Here is a 23166-nt window from a genome sequence, read left to right as displayed (position 1 = left end):
CTTTGCTATTTTTTCCATTTGGAGTATTCATTACATCATTTCAAACAACAAAATGTCCACAAATTAGATGCAAAATGGGTCTTGTTTTGGTTTACTTTGCCAATCAAATCAGTTAGACAGGGCAAGACTGCTTTACACAGATCAACAACCTTGTTGACTCACAGAGTGCATCTCGATGGCAAACTGACTTGGACAGAACCATCAGTCAAATATAATTCCAAACAGGCACATGTTAATTTTAGAGGAAATTCCTAGAATCTGTCAGTTACAAGTAAAGGCTCACAGTCTCAGAAACAAATTCCTCAAAATCACACACCTCTATGATCAGTGGGCTTTCCTCTCCCGACCTCCCAGACCTACAACACCAATGCTGTGACACGTAAAGCGTTCTCTATACATAGTATTCTGTTAGATCACCACACGGCCATCTTGGTAGGAAAATGACAGGTGATTGTAATAAATTAACAGGTGATTCTAATCAAATGACAAACACAGCCAATGAGCCGTGTGTATTGAAATGCGGCATATTGGTAGAAAATGCATGTGACATCATGGGAATACTATGAATAGCACACAAACCTGAACACCCTCAACACAGTTTTCACCCTCCTCCCATCCAGCCGCAGATACAGATCCTGGATCTGTAGAAAAGCTTGTTTCAGCAGGAGCTTTGTGCCCTCTGCCATCACGGCCCTCAACAAACTGCCTCAATAACATCATGTACTACTTTTGAGATATTGTTATCTGTAGTGTTAATATGTCTAATACGTCTGTCTACATGTCTGTGTGCTGTGAACAGTCAAGGTCTTGCATCACTTTTCTTTAGTGCTTTCGTGTACAGGCTGTGAAAACAAATTTCCACTTGGAGGACAATGAAGTACCATCCATCTATCCATCCATCTATCCGTCTATTTATCTGTCTGTCTGTCTGTCTGTCTGTCCATTAGTGACATGGTACTGTGATATGACAGCAAGGAGCAATTACAACATGCAACAAGTGACTGTGTGTGTGTGTGTGTGTGCACATGTAAAAAAGCTAAGCTCTGTAAAACTCCAATATCCATCTATGCTTTCATTTGTGTTTCAGAAAACAATATTGTACAGTTATCCTCAGTCTATGTATGCTTACAGTACATACTTGCACTGTATTTTAATTTAAGGCCCAACCCCTGAGTACTTGTTATATTAATACATCACTTGTAGATAACAATTGTGTAGTGATGCATTTCTGAACCCTAATGTATCCAAAACAAAATGTATGGCAACAGATTTGGGGGGGAAAAGCCCTACCTTCACCTGCAACTATTATTAATGATCAGAATATTGAAGTTGTGGATATATATCAGTATTTGGGAGCTATAATTGATTCTAAAGTAAATTTTGATCTTAATACTGACATTTGACAGAAGGGCCAATAGAGACTGTAGTTTCATGAAAGCTTGATGTTTTTAACATGAATAGAACAATGGTTTCTCTGCTCTGTGTATCTTTTATTCAATAAGCTGTCAGCTTCCCTACAGTCTCTAAGCCTGAGAGTGAAAAACAAAACTGCACAGTGAAAGTATCAAATAAGATCATTGGCATCCAGCACACCACTAATGTGTATGTAAAACAAGTCTTCTGCAAAGTCCAGAATATCATAAACCGCCCTAGTCACTCCCTTCGTGTTGCAGGTTCAGGCAACCACAAGCAACGGTAAATCCAACAGACTCAAGTTCTCATTCATTCCCTGAGCTGTAAACCTGCTCAACTGTAACAAATACACTCTCCACCCCATGCCCCTGCTTGCCTGTTTGTTTTTGTCACTTTACATTGTTCATTTGACGTCTTAATGTGTTTATTTACCATGTCTTACATGTTTTCACTGTATTTCATCTGTTGTGAATTCTGTATGTGTTGTGTTTAAAGCCTTGCTGCTCCAAGTTTCTCCCATTTGGCACAAATAAAGTCTTGACCTTGAAACATCTCAGTTGTAGAAAATATTTGTTCATGATAAATAGGACTTACAGATGATCAAAAAATACAAACCTTCAAAGTACAAAGTTCAAAACTGCCATCAGCTGACAGTGGCTTAGCCTTAGCCTAGGATCTAAATTACAGTGCAAGAATGACAATTGGAAAAACTGTTTAATCCTGTCACAACTTTCTTTTCTACACTATCCCTACCATTGTTTCTACTTCTACTGTCTAAAACAAATATTTAGGAAGCAGACTGCCCCAATAACAACATAGCAGTCCTATTCTGCCTGTGGTTATTTGTGTATTATTTGTCTTTGTAGGGCTGTTGACTGATTTGCATAGCCTGACTGTGGCTCAGGCCTCGTATTGTGCTGCAGAGTAAACACAGCATAACATTGCGTGTAGCTATACCAATATGGCCACCAAATGTTGACTGAGGCAAATCTGTAGGACCGGCTACTGTTCAGCAAACCCAGTCTAGGTTTCTATGTGGCATTAATTTGCACATGCTTCTCAGTGTGAAGATATTGTTAGAGAAAGCCCTCAAATGTAGAGCTTAGGCAGTGGGCAATTTGTTTAAAATAGGGTTAGGGTTACAATTGATTTACAGACTGCAATTAATGTGCTGGGGACACTTGACAGTGTTAGTGACTTTTAAAGTCAACCAATTTGATCTTGTGACAGCGCCAAACCCACTCTGGGTGGAGTTTAACTCCACTTGGACAGTGGAGTTACATTTCTTTATGGTGAAGTCCACTGGACTTGCATTCTCAAATGTGCACTTCAGGTTCAGCGACCTAATGCAGTTTCACTTGCAATTCTTAAGGGCCCGCAGACCCCAAAAAGAGAACTGACTCTTATTGCAACTTGTGAATGAAAGTTAAATTTTCAATTACTGAATACCAACATACAGATAGCTAGTATTTGAATAAAGCAAGTGAGATAATCCAGAAATACTAATATTGCACCTGTCAGAGTCTGTGCATGCTACTGATTTATTCTGAACACAATCAGAGCTTGCACTGCACAAGTACTGTGCTTTTATATAGCAAAGCATCCCAGAGCCTCAGAGATCCTTGAGTTTGCTTGAAAAATATAATCCTACTTACTGATGAAGCACAGTTGTGAGTGTTGCTAGTAACAGAGAAAGCAAAAGCTAACTAACTATCAAACTAGTGTTAACGTACCTGAAGTAAAGGGGATAACATTGTTGATAATAAAAATGAGAAAAGTTTAGTTTAGAACGGTCTAGAGAGAACGTTAAGTTATTGCTCTGCTTGCTCTTGAAGAAGAGTATGATTAGTCTATTCCACAGTGATGATGTAATTTAAGTCAACTTAAGTCAATGTTACCTCCCTAAACAACCCATATGTGTGTTATTTGTTCTTTTTCAGAATGGAAATGCCTGATGCAGTGCTTTGAAAGCTGAAGGAGAAGGAGAACTTGAAGGAGAATGCTTGATTTGGTAGACAAATATCCATGGAAAGTTGAAAGGCTCTGTCCCTGTGTTGACCAGTCCAGATGGCATGGAGAGATACCATCAATGCAAATGAGCTTTCGGCACAATGTGCGCCATAACCTCTCCGCCACACATACACACATGTACACACACACACACTCTCCCACGCCCTTCTCCAGTTCTCCAAGAGTCTTTCTAGTCCAACTCACCTCCGTTCCGACAGACGCGCTCACTCACTTTGAATGTTGGCTCTAATTCTGATGGGCACCTGCTGGCTATGGAGTACAGACTGCTTTAAATCTGCTAATTACACCCAGGTACACTGGTAAAACGTCTGCTTTCTGGACAAGTAGAGCATCTACGGCCAAGGTGAGAGTATTTTTTGAATATAATGTGTTTTGGCTGCCTGTATTTCACTGAAGGGCTGGATTAATGAGGCAATCTGAACAGGATACTGCCAGTGCTGGATTCCACTAGTACTACTGTACTTTAAAGAATTTTTCTCCACAACAAAAAAATTTGATAACTTGTGAGAAAACGACAAAGCAAATGCACTATAGTCCACTTGGGCAGATGCACTTTAAATTGATATGCTGTTTACTCTACAAGTTAAATGAATATGTCACATGAACTACACCCTGATTTCTTTTACTTATTTCTCTGTCGGTCCATAAAGCCCTGCATGCTCTAAGTCTGAGCTGACTGGATCTTGTCTAAATTTGAAAACAGCTCTTCTGAGAATTTTGGTTCCTACTTATGCCTTTAGAAACTCAGATCCTGTCACAGTAAAGATGAACTACCGCTCAATTTAACAATTCAAATGTTATTCCTGTGATCGAGAATTGTCCAGTCAGTATTTGTTCCAGTGCCAAAAACCAGAGAACCAAGACATTAATTTGTGATATCATTGACAACAAATGAGTGACTGGCTGTGTGGAATCAGAGTGATTGAATGAGTGTTTTTACTTTTATTCTAGGACTAATGGTTCTGAAGCAAAAAAATGCAAAAAAATGCAGCAGGTTTACCAGGGGTCAGAAAAACTAGTGTAGTGAATGTTCACTAAGGTAGACTGAATTACCCCCAAACACAGGGATAACATATTGAATGATATTCCCCTTTATGCTCTTCAGACTTCAACAGTCAGCAGCAATAGCAAAATTATGACCCTGGATTAAGCAACAATATCCTGAAAACCTAAACATGTCAAACTGTTTTACAGTTTTATCTTTAATAACTGATTTTCTAATCTGACATACTGTAACTAAAGCTATTGTGTGTGTGCAATGAATTTGATGGCATGATTATGGTGTCTGAAAGTACAGAAAAGTTAGTTCATGTATGCGTACGTGTGTACATGTGTATGTGTGTGTGCACGAATGAATGTGTGTGTGTGTGTGTGTATGTGCGTATGTTTATTTGTATGTGTGTGTGTGTCCATATGGGTGTGTCTGCTTATTTTTATATAGCACCTTTCACAGAGCAAAGTCACAAAGTGCTTCACAAGAGTAAAATAAGACCAGAAAACAGTAAAAAAAAAAACAACAATAAGACCTTGAAACAAAAAGATATAAAAACAATAACGCATGAAAACACAGAATTACAGACACAGAGGCTAAACAAAGGCCAGTCTGAACAGAACTGTCAACAGAGTCCGCAGATCTCAAGTCTAATGGAAGAGCGTTCCACAGTTTAGGAGCCACAGTTTCAAAGGCTTGATCACCTGTAGTCTTAAGTCTAGAGCGAAGAGTCAGAAGACCTAAGTGACCTACGTGTCTGTTTTGAGTTGGCTGTACTGTTGGTCCAACATCCATATAACATATGTGTAAGGTAGGTATGTCCTACTTTCACAAGAAAATGAGGTGGGTATACACTGTACCAAGCCCATATGCCCTTGACCATATTGGTGTGTGCGCACATCGATGTGGGTGGGAGTGACCAGTGACCAGTGCACTGTTCCAGGAAGCAGTCAAAACCACCAACTAGTTGCCTGCTGTTTGTATAAATGATGGAAATGCAAAGTGATGCAAACACAAGTTTGACTAGCTAAATGATTAGCTTCCTGTTCTTTGGGGAAAAAAAGCTAGCTGTGATAAGAGTCTAAAGTAAGCTTTAGAATGAACTTACATTGGAAATCAGCACAGATGCACCGCTGTAGGATTCATAGTCAAATACAGACTCTTTTGGGTTGTGTTGAGACAGCTAATAGAGAGTCAAATACGACTGGTGAATGACAGTAAAAGCAATATTAAAGAAGAATGTCAGTGTCGTTTAACCCATTTACTTCTGTCTACATCTAGTTTACATTTCCCCCAATCATTTTGCAATGCATGATGCATGCAATTAGATTTTTCAACATTTCATCTTTCACCATTGTTTAAATACAAACTCTACGGTGACAAAACTATCTTGAAATTAACTGCTGTCCCGGCAAACAAAGACGCCCCAAATAAGATGGATGTGAATGGATGGAAAACATGAATGTGACAACAAAGTTTGTAAGGTGACATGCTTTGAGAGATTATTTCCTGATTTCTTCCTGTGGGTGTCGGGTGATTGACAGTAAGCAGAGCGTAATGTAAAGCAGCACTGATATGAAAATGCTCAACTGGGGCCCAACAAAATAAAGATAAAACAGAAACTCTGACAAAACCAAATTGAGGCTTCATGTTTACTGTGACGAATTATCTAGCTTGGGCAATTTTCAAGTCTGTGTGAGTTGTTTTCCATTCTGTACATGAATGAATAGCAGCAAACGGCTTCTTTTTTCAAGGAGAGGGGCCACCTTGACAATGGGCACACTTAAAAAAAACACCTGTATTACCTTTACCATTAAGTCTTGTGGTTTGAAAACAGAGGAGCTGAGTCTGTCTTTGCAACAGCAGGTGAAAGCGGCCATTAATTTCTGTGAGCACACCATCGTCTTTTACAGCACAGTGCTATGGCAACAAACATTTAGCCAGTGGAAGATGGATTCGGTCCAGTCTTGAAAATCAGTCAATCAGCCTAAAAGCACATTTTCTAGTGTTAATAAGTGTTGATTTTTCAGTGACAATTAGTTCGAGTTGACAAGTGTTGATTGGAGAATGTATTTCTATTCATAGAGATGATATGGTTCTGGGGCAGCTGTTCAAAATGATCTAGGTGTGGACTTATAGACACTGGCATAGTTCTTATTTTTAACTCTAACGATTATATCTAGATCATTTCCAAATACACAGGATTAGATGTATATATTGGTAAACGCTGCCATTACATAGGTACCGGACAGGTCCTGAAAATTTTGTCTGAGTCTAGATAATTGAAGCGTTTGCCTATCTGTGTATGTGTGTGTGCATTTGTCCGTGTCTGGCCATGTGTTTTCTACCCTAGTGTTCATTTGTTGATTCCATTGTTGGTTTATCTGTTTGATTTTGTTTTCCACCAGAATAACAATGCAGTCCAGGTCTCTTATGTTCCTGGTTGGACCTGTATTCATCTACTATCAGGTAATGATGCTTCTCAATCAAGTGTATAATATATTCATGGATTGCATTATTTTATGTGTGATGCAGTTTACTAACAGCATTTTTTGGTAGAATCCCACTTCTCCATAGCTTAGAAATCAGATGTTATCAGATGTAATGAACAAAATATGCAAAGATTGTAAAGACTTATATTATGCTAATAGAGATTGCATGTGTTTAAATTTCCCTTTTTTTTACCTGTGAATTGTCTCGTTTCGTATGAAATTGCGTTTTCACATGTGAAATATATAAATATATATATATATGTTATATAATGGCAGGTGAAAACATGACCTGAAATTTTGACCTGAAGTTGAAACTGTCACATGTGATTGAAGTAAAAAATTGTTCGCATATGAAAATTAACGTGTCCAAAAAGCATGTGCTTTGAATTCACATGTGGGTTTTTACATTTTTTTTGCATTCTATTCATTTTTTGAGAATTATACTGTAACATTACAGGCAATTTTGGAGTGTATGTCCATGTATATTTGACAATCTTGAAAAGTTTTTTGGGCCTGTAAATTAATATATTTTAACCAAAGTCTGAATTTCATCTACCATATATACCAGATCTCCCTCTTCAAAACAATGGTCACTGGGATGGGTGAGTCACTTTGCTACATTATCATGAAGGATGCTTCGGTAAAATACCACAGAAAACCTCCATATATTGTCAGCTGGACCGATAATACACTGGAAGACCTATTAAAGGATAAGGCTGGTGTTTTTTAATGCATTTCTTACCGTCAACAAATCCTATGAAAATAACAAAATCAGCAATGATTTTGGTTTGCCAACAAGTCTCGTCCATGTAGCCCAATGAAGCCATGTCCCGGTAGCCATAGAACTCCATTGTATTAAAAAAACGATTAAAAACACATCAAAGAGCCATGCTGTTGCTCTGGGCAACATATTTCATCATTGCGATGCACCGGGCCAGCCGACTTTTTCCTCAAACAACTTAATAAGCCGGCTGTAAACACGTTTGCGATCTCAGGAAAGTAGTTCCGTAGCACCGAAAATAGTCCCTGGCGTAATGAAGAATTCGTTCCCATTTGAATTTGATTTGGTAATAACTACAACAGTCTGACTTTTCGTGGTAACAGTTAGTGATTTTTAAAATTGAAACTATGTCTTTGTGAGCTGTATTTAAGGGTTTTTAGCTTACAATTGGAGCCAATGACTTCAGTTTGAAGGCTAAAAATGGTACGTGGGACGTCGGAAAGTAACGGGAGTAGAGCAAACGCATTGTTGATTTTGTTATTTTCATAGGATTTGTTGACGGTAACAAATGTATTTAAAAACACCAGCCGTATCCTTTAAAGTAGCTCTAAAATGAGATTTAAATGACAATTTTTCTTGTCTAGGACAGGGTCATGTGTTACATATGTTAACACTAACAGGATGTTAACATACAGTATATTATAATATATTTATTTATATATATTAATACTTTTATTATATTATGGATTACATAGAATGATTTTTGTTACTGTGCTTGTTTAGCACTTCTCACACTTAAAATGCCAACATGAATTTTTATGTAAGGATTTCCTGGCTGTAGAGGCTCATGCACACCTTCAGTTTCTTGTAGACAGGTGCGTAGGAGGAAATGTCCATAGGCAAGAGAAGAGAGAATTCCCACACACTGTCCTTTTACTTGCAATAAACTTTATTACTGATACAACGTTTCGGTCCTTAGAGTTTCGACTGATACAACATTTTCGGACCGAAACTTTGTAATAATAAAGTAATAAAGTTTATTGCAAGTAAAGTAATAAAGTTTATTGCAAGTAAAAGGACAGTGTGCGGGAATTATCTCTTCTCTTGCCTATGTAAGGATTTCCTAAAAGCTATTTGACTTGCTCGGACAAGTCACTGTTGACTGTTGATTCAAATTATCCTGCATAATATTACTTCACTGACATACAATAAGCAAATAGATATTTAGCCTTGGCAGTACCACAAGAGAGACAAGAGGCGTATTTTGTTTTCCCCCAGCTTTTGAGTGTAATATTGCAGATGAACTGAGCACAATGCTTGAATGTGATGAACATCAACACAATTAGAAATTGCCTTTTTAATAATGACATTATAAGTGAAGCACTTAATCCCTAATTGCTCAGTGGAGCTGCTCAATGGCCACCAGGATCAAATTGTGGTTGTGCTGGGCAGCTCCCAGGTGTGAATGTGTGTGAATGTGAAGCAAACAGCGTTATTGTCTCTCATGTTATTGTTTTAGATATCTACATTGCTGAGCTCATGGTGGAGAGCAATGTTACCCTGGAAGCCAGCACCATCCTGTCAGTTTTGAATACCGGTAGTGAGTTTGAAGTAACAGATAACACTGGAACTACTCACAAAGTGGCCATCTCACAGTCTGAACTGGTAGCAGGTATTGTGCTGGAACACTTTCTTCTTTCTGAGATTATTATTCCAAAGCATGTCTTCTTTACTGCAGTGGAGGGAAAATTGAGGAGGTGGAGGGGATGCAACATATCATGCAACATATCATGGTGTATGCCTTAAGGCAGAAATGTGCTGGAAGTATTGGACATGGGAGTTTTCAAAAACAAAACGTTTTACAATTACTCAACATGTACTAAAAGCATCAAGTGCCGCATCACCACTGTGACGTGTCTGCTCTGACCTTGGTTTGATTTTGGAGCGTCAGCAGTGGACCAAAATGGCTGTTCTTCATAAGGTTTCTTGACCTGCACTGACTAATGACCTCCTTCGAGGCAAAATTACCTTAAAAGGCGGTATACAATTGTTCATATGTATGGACAAAATATCAAAAAAAGGATCACAAACAGATAGTTCCAGTCCTCAGTTCTGATTGGCTGAATCACACTCAAAACCACTGTAAAATAATCACATTTACATGGTATGTGCCTTAGATCAGTGATTCTCAACCTTTTTCATATCAAGGACCCTAATTCAGTCCACATTAGAGCCACAGACCCAATGTGATGAGATTTTGTCTCTCGGACCCAAATCTGAGAATATTTTTGTTGTCAGATATGATTTTGTCCAGAATCCCATGACTATCTGTATTGTAGGTAGAGAGATAACAGAGAAACTACCATCACAACAGTCATTCTTCTACATTCTTTAATTGTGTTAACTTCTTGTAAATGAAATAATGCTGAAGTTTAACAATTCATCAGTTTGCTGCAGACCCCCTGGAACACCCTCAAAGACCCCTGGTGGTCCCCGGACCCCACATTGACAACCACTGCCTTAGACCACTGAGCTACCAGGATGCCCCTAAACCTTCCTTTTAAGGATGTGATTATTGTTTTTCTCTGTCTAGAGTGTCTGCTTGTTGGAGACAAATCGACTTGCAACTGCTCTGAAGGTTACATTTGGAGCAACGACGTATGCTACAATACCACAACGTGTTGCACTGAGTCTTCTTGTTTCAAGAATGTGTCCCACTACACACCCCTCTGCATTCCCAAAGTCAAAGGTAACAGACTTGATGCCAGTTGTTCTGTTGACTGGTGAATACAACAGATATAGCATAAGTACACTTAACTTTTCCTCTGTCTTTTTAGTATTTGCACTGCTATTTTCTGTTGAAGCATTCATAATGTATCACAAATTATTTTGTTAATTTGTATTTAACATTGTAATAAAAAAAATAAAAAAATGAGGGACCTGTAATTTAGAAATGTTTCTGAATATTAAAGTAGACAAATATACTTATTGTTACTGTATGTGTATGAGAATTGATAGCCATGATAATCTTTGCAATTAACACAGTTCACATCAATGGATCAGTTAAACTGGACAGTGGCACCTGGGATACCAGCAAAAGTGACCAGGTACCTCACTCTCACTTCAAGTTTGCACATAGTTCTGAAGATGCTTGTCAGAATTGTCTTTTTTTTCTACTCTCTTCCTGGTTACATACTTTTCTTCACACATACTTTTTTTTTTTTTTTTATCATTTTTGATCCCTTCATATTTTTGTTGATGTTTGTGTGACAGGTCTCCTTTATTCTTGACAAAAACGCAAACATGATTGACATGATACTCTATTTATTTTTTCAGGTTGAAAGTGCCTTTAAAGAACTGAATGGCTTTGAGGGCATAAATATCACTGGACAGAGGTATTGTACTCAGTAAAGATATTGATTAGTTAATTTGATGTAATTCCTTTTGTGCCAAAGAAGCCATTTTTACCTACCACAGTCTTATAGTGCAGTAGCCTATTGTATATTTGAACATAGGAACATATTAACACATATTAACACTTTAACACATGGCCTGTAACAAATACAATGAGTTGACTATAGCAACAAACCAAAGAGGGAATTAATAGAGTAGAAATTCATCCCTCCACCATATCTTTAGACCTACTAGGTGAAAATCTTACATAGACTGCCTTTAACCCCAACATTAACCAAAGTTGTATTACTTACCAGAACTAGCCTAAAATGTTGGCTAGTATTTTCATGCAATGACCATGTAAAAATGCTCAGGTTGTGCTATTGTTACAAAATCTTTTTGTGGTGGAGAAAATGTAATCTTAACAATTTTTGTGTCCACAACACAGCTGCTTTTCACAGTTTGTCATTTCACAAAATATTGTGAGATTGTTGTGATTCCTCCAGACTGATCTCACAGAAAAACGTGAAATTAACACGACATGTTAACAGCGAATTACGTGGTGGTGGAACTTAAAGTGTTACATTTACGTGTTCCCAGCACGATACGGTTACGTGAAGGAGACATGACTATAAACAGGAAGTAGTGTGACATTGAAATAGCACGGTGGCTAGTAAGGGTGATGACGCTTTTCTTATTTAACCATGACCAAACCATCTCTCTAACCTTAACCAAGTTGTTTTAGTTGTCTAATCCTAACCTTAACCAAACTTGTTTTACTTGCCTAAATTTAACCAAAGTTGTTTTACTTGCCTGAATTTAACCGTTAACCAACCTTTGGGACGTATTTAAATTCGTGGTGGAGGAACGTTTTCAAATTTGTGGTAGAGAAACGTATTTAAATTCGTGGTGGAGGAACATAATTCAGGTCGTGGTGGAGGTACGTTTTTTTACCGTAATACGTGTCCACAACACGTAAGTCACCGTTTTAGAGGTCATGTTCATTTCACGTATTTTTGTGAGATCACGTTGTATTCCTCAGTAAAACATGCTCCCCGTTCCTTCATGTGTTAGTTCCTTGTAAAGGATGTGTTATTGCCAAGTTGGCAAGCCCCGTTCATGTTGTTCTCTTTTGATTTGAATTGTGGACCTGTTTGAATTGTTCCCTCTCAAAGATTTTGGTAGCACTACACCCCTGATTCATCTATTTTTGCTTTGCTTCCATTTGTCATCCTTCTTCAAAGCATCGACAAAAACTTAAAGGAAGGTAACACCGGAAATTGTAACGGACATAAACATGCTTAACCATACCTATAACAGCCTGGACTGTGCACCAGTGTTTTGTTTTTAGAAACAGAGTAGCTAGCTTCCTGAAACTGTTTAGATACTCAGTTTTCTGACATGCTACACTGAGCACTAGCCAACTTGACGACTTTGTCACTAGATTTAGCGACTTTTCAGACCCCCCCCCCCGGCGACTTTATTTCTCAAAAGCGACTAGCGACAAATCTGGCGACTTTTTCTGACCATGGGGAACAATGTAAATGTGTTGAATCCCAAAGTATTTGCCAATAAATTGGTACGGCTGATGCTGGTTTGCTCTACTTGCTTGTCTTAATCCAGTGAGGTCTGATGATCACAGCGCTTCCAACACAGCGTTGCCTCCCTCCCTCCGCTGAGAGCGGAGACCGTAGGTTATATAGCCTATTGATATGCAAATTATCATATGACGTCATCTGGCGACTTCTAGCGACTTTCTGAACAGCCAATAGCTACTTTCCTTGGAAAAGAGTTGGACACACTGCACTAGACACGCCCATAGACCAATGATGGCTAATTCAAGAGAGGGGTGCAGCCAACCGAGGTAGGAGAAGCGAGGAAGACATTGCTTGCACAGTAAGCTAGCTAACTTAGCTGACCTAGTTTAGCAACAGTTGACAAGAAGGATGAATTGAAATAGATATATTTGTCCCTTGCTCGGAGCCTGGTAGTGACAAAAAAGTGATTGTCTTATAACATTACAAAGCACAAGAAAGTGCATACAATTACACAGACAGCAGCTTATTATTGCCAAAGTGCATCATATCTGTCAAGTTAGCATAGTCTCAGTAGTCAGTTGATGGGACTTACTTGTTAATCATTTGCCCTCTCAGTCTTTCTCTTTCGCCAGTTTATCCTATTGGTTGTGAGGATTAATGTTTCTAAAGAGCTGCTGTCCATGTGTGCATTGAAACTTTGATGTTGAGTTGCACATATCTGTGAGCATAGCCGTGTAATATCCGCACATGTATCACTTGCCTCCTTGCCTCATACAATAATTGATTGATTGTGGATAAAAGTGCGTTTAAATATGTTGTCATCCATTACGTTTTCTCTGCAGAGACGACCTACTAAACTTACTAGAGGACCTATAGAAGTATGCTGTTTTGGGTGACAGAGAGTATGTTTTTCCCTGTGCTCTTTGTTATCTTTTCCATGGTCCTTTTGTCTGGTCACGATGACTGATGAATATATTGGGGTGTCGGGAGATGCTTGAAGAGGCAGCTCATGTTGGAGGTTCACATTCACAGAGTCATGTTGCTCATGCTGGAAAAAGACCATTTTTAGTCTGCCGGAATGAAATATGGCTGTAATATGGGTCAAAGACATCAATGCAAATAATTAAATTTAATTGATGTTAAAATTACTATTGTCACAAATAAAAGATTACACTGTAATCATTAGCCGATGATCTTTCTTTCACCCTTTGCCAACTCCTTCTAAGGGAGGACAACAGCATTGCTGACTTTGAGGCACATGTCAGTGTCAGATTTGAGACTTTTCGACTTCAAAGTGCAGTGACAACCCTGGAATCCAATCTTCATGCTTCAATTCTGGTTGACACTTTAGGTCAGTAAGTAAAGTGTTGCAATTTGTGACACAATAGCTCAAAATATATTAACTTTTTTGTGTGTGCTATTTTGTTTCTTTTGATTATGGTATGAACACAGTCATACCATAATCAAAAGAAACAAAATAAGATTGCTATTAGCTGTACAGTCAGACCATAAAGCATTCAGCTTCTGGGGTGTTTGCACATTATGTGTATTTCAGTATTATGTCATGTTTTGCACTCGTTATGTGATTATAATCTGGCCACAATGCATCATATTGTGTCTTGAACAGACCAAAAATAAAATCTTTGGACATTTCTAACCTTGCACTACTACTAAGGCAGTAACAGTAGTTTGTTTGGAATAAATATACAAAGAACTGGGTAGTTAGCATGAGCAGCAAAAGCCATCATGACTGAACAGACAAAGTAAAGACTGGTACCTACAGAAACTCAAACTTCATCAACAGAAAATCAATGTGATCTCTGGGAAGTGCAGTGCAAAAACACCACAGCAATGACCACTTTAAGCTGCCAAATCAGACTACAATACAATTTGTGGTTTCTTTATGGTAGAAAACAACATTCCAAAACAGCAAATTAAAGCACAATGTCCAAATGGCTACATCGTCACCATCTGTCAAAAGTGATACCTGAGGTGACATCCCAGACACCACTGGTCTGATTTTGACAAAATGATGCATTTTGGCACTTTGTTCTGCTTAGAAAATTACACAGATTTACTTGATGGGTGTGATATAATTAAAGGTCACAATTTCAAACTTTGAAAGGCCATAATAGCTATACCACTAGTACAACTTTGGATCTTGTTTCTGATTGGCACAAGGCCTGCATCATTTGTGGGTTTCACTTGTTTTAAAATTGGATTACTGCAATTTTGCTACATGTAATTCATTGTTACCCAACCCTAATAATGTATATTTTACCCAACCCTAATAATGTGTATGTGGATGTAATAATGTGTATTTATATCGCCGCTCCTCACACAGGAATGGTCGCCATAGAAGCCCCAAACACTTCGGTGTGCTACCTCTCAAACCAGACACTGAAATGCACCTTTGAAGAGGCTACAGGCAGCTCTGGCTGGAACATGAGCAGGAGGAATGAGCGATTTGAGCTCAACAACGGTAGTGTGGTGAAGCTGAACAACAACTGCTCCACAAAGGAATACAAGTCTTGTGTTGAGGTCAGCCTCAGTCAGGTGACAGGCAACTGGGCAGGCAAGTACAGAGGATTCACAGTGGCTATACTTGCTTATATCATGTGTATGTAGCTCTCAATTATCTATGAGTGTCATTCTAAAACACTACAAAATCCATCTTATGGCAAAAAAGTAACCTGATATTCATATCTCAATAAAAAAATACTCATGATACATCCTCAAAATGTTTACAATTTTGCAAACAAATATTAAGTGACTTAATTATATTTAATATGACTTTTATGCCGGTGATAATTTTGTCATAGTGGAACAAAACACTTCATTGACATAAAATGTACATGGGCTTCAATAGGAAAATCAGTCTATTTTTCTAAATTCTTGAAGAGTTGACGTTTTGGAGATGCAAGCTTTCTACAACACACAGACTATATTTCATGTAGGACCCTTATAGCCTTTCTTGTAGCATGAAGTTCACCTACTCCACAATTGAAACTAGGCGTACACTCAGAAGCTTATCATAATTTATAAGTCATTGGGCCTCATGCATTTCTCTTACTTTCTTCGTGAGGTGGACTCATACGAGTGTGCTACGTCAGATTCACCAGACGCTCGTATCTTCAGAAAACTGTCGTAAATGACCTGCGTAAACATGATGAATGGCACCTGTTCTAAATGAACGCGCATTCGTGAGAATTGTGAATTTGCATAATTGACGCCCCAATAATTTCATATAAGGTTAGGCGTCCGGCCCATATATAGGGAAGCGTCATTCATAAAAATGACACGTAAGACTAAGAAGAAGTCTACCAGCTCTGAGATTGAAGTCCTACTATCAGAAATAAGTCACCCAAAGCATATACTATTTAATATAATTCAATAGTGGAATCAAAGGCCCTGCTAAAGCCAAGGAATGGGAAAAAATAACTTGTGCTGTTAATGCAGTGTGGTCTGTTGTGCATTCCCTTACGAAAAACAACTATAGTATTCTATACATTTTAGATGAATACTAAATAAATATCACAACAAAGCTATAATTCCCTATAGGAATATTATGGTGATACTAGGCTACAGAAGACAAAAATACCATGATAAGGTTACTATAAACTCACTATTGAGTACCACAGACACTCTAAGTCCCTATCGGAGTGTTATAGGAATATTATAGGACTGTAGTGATTTGTCGTTAAAAAAAGAAATGGCTTGACAGTTTGTTTGTGCCTAAGAGAAAATCCTAAATACAAAATTGGTGAATGCGGCAAGTTCTCTTAAATCGCTCGTACGAGTGATTTAAGAACGAATCTGTTCGTACGAGTTTGTACGATTCTTGCATGAGGCCCAATAGGTACAAGACTGATCTTTACTAGTGTGTACAGTAAGAAACAATTAAAGGGCTTTCATTCTGAAATGGTGTATATCCATTGTACAATTCACCTTTAATTTTTTTTAAATAAACAATGATTCTATCTGCAGAAAGGTTTCAGCAGCCATTTTGTAAAAGTAGGTGGCAGTTTTTTAAAGTGGTTAATGTCTCATTTTTTAACAAAACTCATTTACCAAGACAAGTCCACATCAGAAAAGTGATGTCGAGACTGACACTGGACTCAAGTACTGCAGCCCTGCCACATATCCACGTGGTCCAGGTCAGAATTGAAAAAAACGCGACTCCATGCAGCTTTTTGCTGATCACACTGACTAGAAAACATCAGATCGGTGTCATATGTGAGGGACAAAAAAATCAGAATTGGAAAACTTTCAGCTGCAATGTGAGCGTAACTTAAATGTTCCCCACAGGCACGTATGAGTGTGGATTCACCAGTGGGTCGGTCAGGCACACAGCCAAGACAGAGCTGGCTGTGGCGCTCCTGCCTGATGAGGTCACCATGAGAATCGATCCTCTGACAGCAGACTGTTCGATGCCAAAGACGGAGTATGTTGAGGTGGAGGTCAGTGCCACCATCCTGAAAAGCACAGAGACATTTAATGTTACATGGTCCTACCGGGGCAAAACGAAATATCAACTATTTCCCACAGGTAAGACAAAATGATCTATCTATCTATCTATCTATCTATCTATCTGTCTATCTGTCTGTCTGTCTGTCTGTCTGTCGTAAATCCCATTCAGAAGAAAGAGGCCGCAGCACAAAACAAGCCCGCTTAATGTATATGTTTTGACATTGCTTGAAGTAATAGATGTAAATGTGGAGTTTACTGGAACTCCAGGTAAGCTGTCAGTCACAGACAATTATGCTAATTTACCTTTCAAATATTCCCCTATGATTGTCTAAAGCTCCTGGTGCTCATTTCAGTTCCTATGTGGCAAACCTCACCAATATGGTACAAGTAAGCTGAAATGAATGAATGAATGAATGACTTATGCTTTGGAACTGTGTGGATGTGAACTGAATTGATCAAAATAACTGAGGCTATTATCCCACTTCCTTTTAAGCTTCTGGGGATGACCTCGTCTACAGCGTTAAAGCTCAGATCGAATGTGAGTTCACCACCGATCCGCAATATGTCAACATCACTTTTATGAACATGAATCAGCAACAAAAAAGTGGAAGAGTGGATATTCCAGTGATTTATGGTAAATGAACTTTTAATAAAGTATACATTAAGAACAAATTCCTATTCACAAATACAACATTTTAATGAATTTTAATTTAGAGATGAAAAATGTTTTAAGTATGATTTGATGTGGACATAATTAAAGTAGTATTAAAGTGTTACTAAATGGTTGTATAATGTGACGAATCCCCCAGTCAGATTTTTGTCAGAATATTACTTCTTTTATAATTACAATTACTTGCATCGTCTTCTCTTGCATCAACTCACGATTCACATTTTTTTTTGTAGTTGGTAAGGCATTTTGCAGGAAGGACGTGTTAAATGGTGAGGAATGGCCAAAAACCCCGGATGGAGACACAGTGATTAATCGAACATGTGAAGAGGGCAGGGTTGGCTATAAGTCACGGACATGTAAAGCCAATAATTGGCTGCCTGTGTTCTCCTACTGTGTCAGCGAACAGCTGAACAAAGTTTTCAATGCAGCAGAGGTGAGTGTGGCATTACAATTCAACACTATTGAGAAACATTTTGTGCAGGAATGACACAAATCACTATTTTGAAAAACTGTGTGCTTTGTACATTGTTACAAATGACAATATGGAGACTCTTTATTGTTACTTTTCTAGAACTTCAATCAGGGACTAGGGGCTACCCAGGAGGTGGCTAAGAATATATTTACGGGGCTCAAGAACAACTCTAGACCCACTACAGATACAAATGACAATATGGCTGACTTGACCGCATCCATCAATGTTCTAAATACAATGGCCAGTGCATCAGAAAATATCGACTTGAAAGAAGATCTCTTTCCTGTAAGCCCATGTGGATTACTAATATTCTTACTCTAATTACCAGACATGCAGCCTCGCTTTTTCATGTATCATATTTCAAACTTCGGATTACGTATGTTGTATTTTATGACTTAATAGAGATGAAGCTGTCATAAAGCTCTGTATCCTCTGATACTGTGTATTATTTTAGCATATTGCTGTCATCTTGTGAAAACCTCGTAACTCCAATTTTGGTGATTTTCATGTCGTAGTTTCAGTTAAAGGATGAATTGGTTGGCTGTTTTTCTGGGTTCCTTAAAAGTTGATGTTTTTGAGATACACTTTTTTTTACCTGACAGTATACTGTAACTGAGCACTGAAATTCTTTATTGTCCATTTTAGGAGTTTCTTGGCGCAGCAAGCGACATGCTGAATCAGACATGGGGTGGGGTCAACACATCCCTTCAAGAGTCCATGTCATCAAATTACCTCCAGTCTGTGGAGGGTCTAGTGAAGAATATCAAGGTCAACAACAGCGAACGATGCAACACTCAAAATCTAGACCTCCAAATCTGCTCAAAACCTGACTGTAATACCTCCGTGTTTGACATTGGTGTCAGTATGAACAGGACCTCCGGAATCCTCAAAACTGTCGGTGTGAAAAATCTAATGGAGAAATTAACAAACAACTTCCACGACACGGAGAGCTCCAGCCTCTTAATATCAGCCACACTGGAGGGCAACACTGATTCGTCCGTACAAATCACACTGAACTTCCCCAAGAACGAACCGGATCATAATAAATTTTTCTGCGTCTTCTGGGACCCCAAAAAGAATGATTGGTCAGATGAAGGTTGCACGTTGAAACCTAGTCATGGTAACCGTACCCTTTGCCAGTGTAACCACCTGACCTCGTTCTCTGTCCTCATGTCCAAGACGCCCGTCATCCTCCCGTTCCTAGATGAGATCACTTACGTGGGCCTGGGTGTGTCCATCTGCTGCTTGCTGCTCTTCCTCATCATTGAGGCTCTGGTGTGGTCGTCTGTAGTCAAGACCAACCTCTCACACTTCCGCCACACCGCCCTGGTGAACATCTCCCTCTGCCTCTTCCTGGCTGACTGCAGTTTCTTGGCTTCCTCATTTCCTGACAAGCTCAACGACACCTGGTGCCTAGCCTTGACTGTGTGCAAACACTTCTTTTTCCTGGCCATGTTTGGCTGGATGCTGTCCCTGAGTGTCATGCTCGTCCACCAGCTCATCTTTGTCTTTAACCCGCTAAGGAAAAGAGTCTTTATGTTCTTCTCCAGCATCATAGGCTATTTTTTCCCAATCATCATAGTGGGAGCCAGCTATGTGTATTACAAATACACCGAAAAGCCCTATCACAATGCGAAAACCTGCTGGCTCACCTTCGATGGGCTCTTGATAGGCTCCATGCACGCTTTCCTCCTCCCTGTGGGAACTGTCCTCATGACAAACCTCTTTGCCATGGCTGTGGTCATTCTAACTCTGCTGAAGTCCTCGGTCCCTGATGGCAGCAAGGCAGATGACAAGGAGACGGCCAAAAGTATCCTCAAGGTGGTAGTCTTCCTAACACCGGTCTTTGGAGTAACATGGATTCTTGGCTTCGTTCAACTCAGTCTGGACGGCAAAAAGGGGATCATGGTTACTATTGTTCAGTACAGTTTCACCATCCTCAATTCCTTCCAGGTATTTTGAAACAGTTAAAAATCTGCAATGTCTGTGCAAAAATAAATGTTTGAAAATTGTTATACTAAACTTGTCTTTATTTTCAGGGCTTCTTCATTTTTCTAACAGGATGTTTTGCAGAGCAAAAGGTAGGATGGTCAAGTATCTTTATCAATCATTATTTATCACTCTGTAACTGTCATATGTTGATTATATATCGGTAACCCTTCAATTTTACAGTCACCTTAAATACTAGGTATTTACCAAGTACTAAGTAGAATACTTAGAAATGGCTGAATTATTTTGAAAAATCGCTGGTATTACTCATCAATTCAGGTAACTGCACTGGACATGTTTAGGATGGTAACAGCCCAAATTTAATGGCATAATTCCAATTCCAATTAAATTACTTTGTAACTTACTATGCTTGCCATGTATTTACCTGGTAAACAGGGTGACTGCAAAAGGAAGGGTTACCAATTTATCTATCAGCTCCTTTGACTATAAACCAACCCATTTGTGCTATTAATAACAGGTTCGAAAAGAACTGTTCAAGCTCATAATGGCTAAGGTAAGTTTAGAATCAGGTCTGTCCAGTTATACATCATAAAATGAAGGAAACATGCATGCTTAATTTAGTTCATCTCTCCCCTCAGACACCATCAAAAGGAAAAAGTGAGAGCATGAGAAATTTGACTGCCACCACAAACTCAAAAGACAGATGAAGATTGAGGTCTGTATTATATTGGTGTCATTATTATCCACTCTTTTACTTGTGTCCATGAATTTCTTGCAACTTCAATGCTACATCTTTACCATTTCAGTGAGCACTGAATTTCAAACCTATGGCTGCATTTAAATTGCAGTCTAAGTGAAAAGATGTCATGTTCTGATCACATCTGAGTTTGGTGATGCTCTCCACACAGTTCTGTATTTTTAATGTTCATGATGTTTGTGGTCTGTCTGTTCATACCTTATTTATAAAAACATAACGTTCAATTTGCGTAGGGAAGAGCATGCGCTATATCACCAAAATGACCAAATCAGAATACCATGGTATTCACTGAGTGTGTGCAATGAATGGAAAGCGTTCCTAATAACGCTACTTAAAAAATAAAGTGTCCTTTTTTTTTATATTCGTTTTTTTTAAAGATAATTTTTTGGCCATTTTGCCTTTATTTTGGATAGTTGACAGTAGAGATAGACAGGAAAGATGGGGAGAATGACATGCAAAGGTCCTGGGCCAGATTCGATCCCAAGACGTTGCGGTTACATGGTGCGCACCTTAGACCACTGAGACACCAGGACACCCGTTATGGTCATGCATATGTAAATTATATGTAGATTTTATTATTTTGCCCACATAATGTGTATTTGTAAGTGAGGCCATGCAAATCGAAATTGCACCCAATTCACTACCATTTCGCAACACCAACTCCCCCAAATTATTGTAGTGCATAAAAGATCCGTTGAAAGGTGGCATAAAGAGTTTACAGGAATAAATAAAATATGATAAAGGGGGCTATTTGCTTGCACAGTGCTCTTATTTTCACTTAATTTGCATAAATCTCTCAGACAAAACTCATGCAACTTATGTGTAGAAAATCCGCCGATCGCCCTTGCAAAACAATGTTAGTGAATCTGGACCTCAGTGTCTTGGACAGGACACTTCACCTGGGCGGATGCTTACTGTCACAGGGTGTTAAACCCAGGTCTTCCATTTGAAGGGTGTTTTTCCTAATCACAATGCCACCCTACTTCCCATCTTGGGTTACTTCTGGGGTATCTTGGGTCTTCAAAACCAGATTTATATATGATATATTGTTTCTCGAATGGAAATAGCCTTGTTATTTTTATTTTTTTGGAAGTGCAATACAAAAAAAACGAGGACAGGACACCTGAGCAGTGTTCCACCGAACATTGGCCTTCCTTTCCTTTTGTTAAGGCTAAACACATATAGATTCTGTACAGTCCTATGGTGTATTTGTAGTGATAGTGTACAATTCTTTTTGAAAATGCAAAGAGGATTGTGGGAGTTGTGTGAAATTTTGCAGCTAAGGTGTGAAGATTCAGTTAAAAAATATGTTTTCAAGATAACATTAACTTTTACTTTTATTAATAAGACACTGCTCAATAAAGAACAGATATGATTTGTAGAAAATGAAGTGCTGTAAACTATGACGAAGTTTGATAGCACACATGTATAGAAGTCTCACCTTGACACTTGATGTTTTGTTTACTCCAGCTGCTATATAGACACATTTATTAAAATGTATTAAAATATTTAAATGATTCTGATTGTTTAAATTTTAATTGTCTATTCTGATTGTTTAAATAGCAATGAAAATATCAGTTGTGTGCCCACATCGACAGAAAATCTATTTGAAGGTGTGCAAATCCACCCTATATATGTTATAAATATTTGATCCTCTCTGCATTTCAGAATGTGATTACTGAGCAAACCAAAGGAGACTGCAACTCACATGCATGCAACTCCATTTAAAGCCTACAAGAGAAGACATCTTGCAATTTGCTTTGTATTGGACTAGTTCTTTGACAGCTACTATGGTCAAGGTGAAAATAAATTAATGAGTTTTGTGAAATAGGAGACTAATGTTCTGAATATATCCATTCAATTGATTGAAAAGTATAATCATCATCATCATTTGAAAATAACTGAGTCTGGATAAAGACTTCACTTCCTGACACAGAACTGACTTAAAATCAATCTCAAAACCTGCCCTGGAAACTAAAAGTTCCTGTATAAATTTTGATGCCAGATTCTTTTTTATTTTCTCTTTGATAGGCCCTGTGCAGATGCGCATTGCATTTGTTTAAAAAAAATCAGCCTGTTCTACCATAACAAGATTTTTTCTTTCAATTACGAGCCCTTTTTTTTTTTTTTGTTAGAAAAATTACAAATGTTTGTCATTAATCTGCATGTCATCTGCTGATTTTGTTATATTGAGAAAAAAGAACTCAATATTATGAGGAAAAATACCTTAGCGCAAGAAAAAAAGAGAGCATCTGCCATAGGGTCTGA

The 23166-nt window shown here is 38.4% G+C and overlaps 1 protein-coding gene across 1 annotated transcript; it reads left to right on the top strand.

Moving 5' to 3' along the window:
• Window positions 1–3650: 3650 nt before the first annotated feature.
• adgrf3b (adhesion G protein-coupled receptor F3b) lies at window positions 3651–22961 on the top strand. The gene is made up of 18 exons (XM_071914242.2): window positions 3651–3787; window positions 6844–6904; window positions 7496–7529; window positions 9168–9320; window positions 10242–10397; window positions 10694–10755; window positions 10985–11043; window positions 13806–13930; window positions 14924–15154; window positions 16888–17127; window positions 17543–17683; window positions 17953–18152; window positions 18291–18476; window positions 18837–20144; window positions 20231–20272; window positions 20659–20694; window positions 20780–20856; window positions 22567–22961. Exons 2-17 carry the CDS (start codon window positions 6851–6853, stop codon window positions 20846–20848), a joined length of 3096 nt encoding a protein of 1031 aa, XP_071770343.2. The 5' UTR covers window positions 3651–3787; window positions 6844–6850; the 3' UTR covers window positions 20849–20856; window positions 22567–22961.
• Window positions 22962–23166: the final 205 nt, after the last annotated feature.

Source organism: Centroberyx gerrardi, chromosome 18 (genome assembly GCF_048128805.1).
Source record: "Centroberyx gerrardi isolate f3 chromosome 18, fCenGer3.hap1.cur.20231027, whole genome shotgun sequence".
NCBI lineage: Eukaryota > Metazoa > Chordata > Actinopteri > Beryciformes > Berycidae > Centroberyx > Centroberyx gerrardi.
This window is presented reverse-complemented; position numbering and strand designations above follow the sequence as displayed.

What these genes read in the sequence shown, in the direction of transcription:
- adgrf3b (XM_071914242.2), top strand. Translation starts at nt 6,851, where the DNA reads ATGCAGTCCAGGTCTCTTATGTTCCTGGTTGGACCTGTATTCATCTAC. An exon ending in ATAAATATCACTGGACAGAG is followed by an intron (nt 11,044 to 13,805) that starts GTATTGTACTCA and finishes ACTCCTTCTAAG; the next exon opens with GGAGGACAACAGCATTGCTG. An exon ending in GATGTTTTGCAGAGCAAAAG is followed by an intron (nt 20,273 to 20,658) that starts GTAGGATGGTCA and finishes TATTAATAACAG; the next exon opens with GTTCGAAAAGAACTGTTCAA.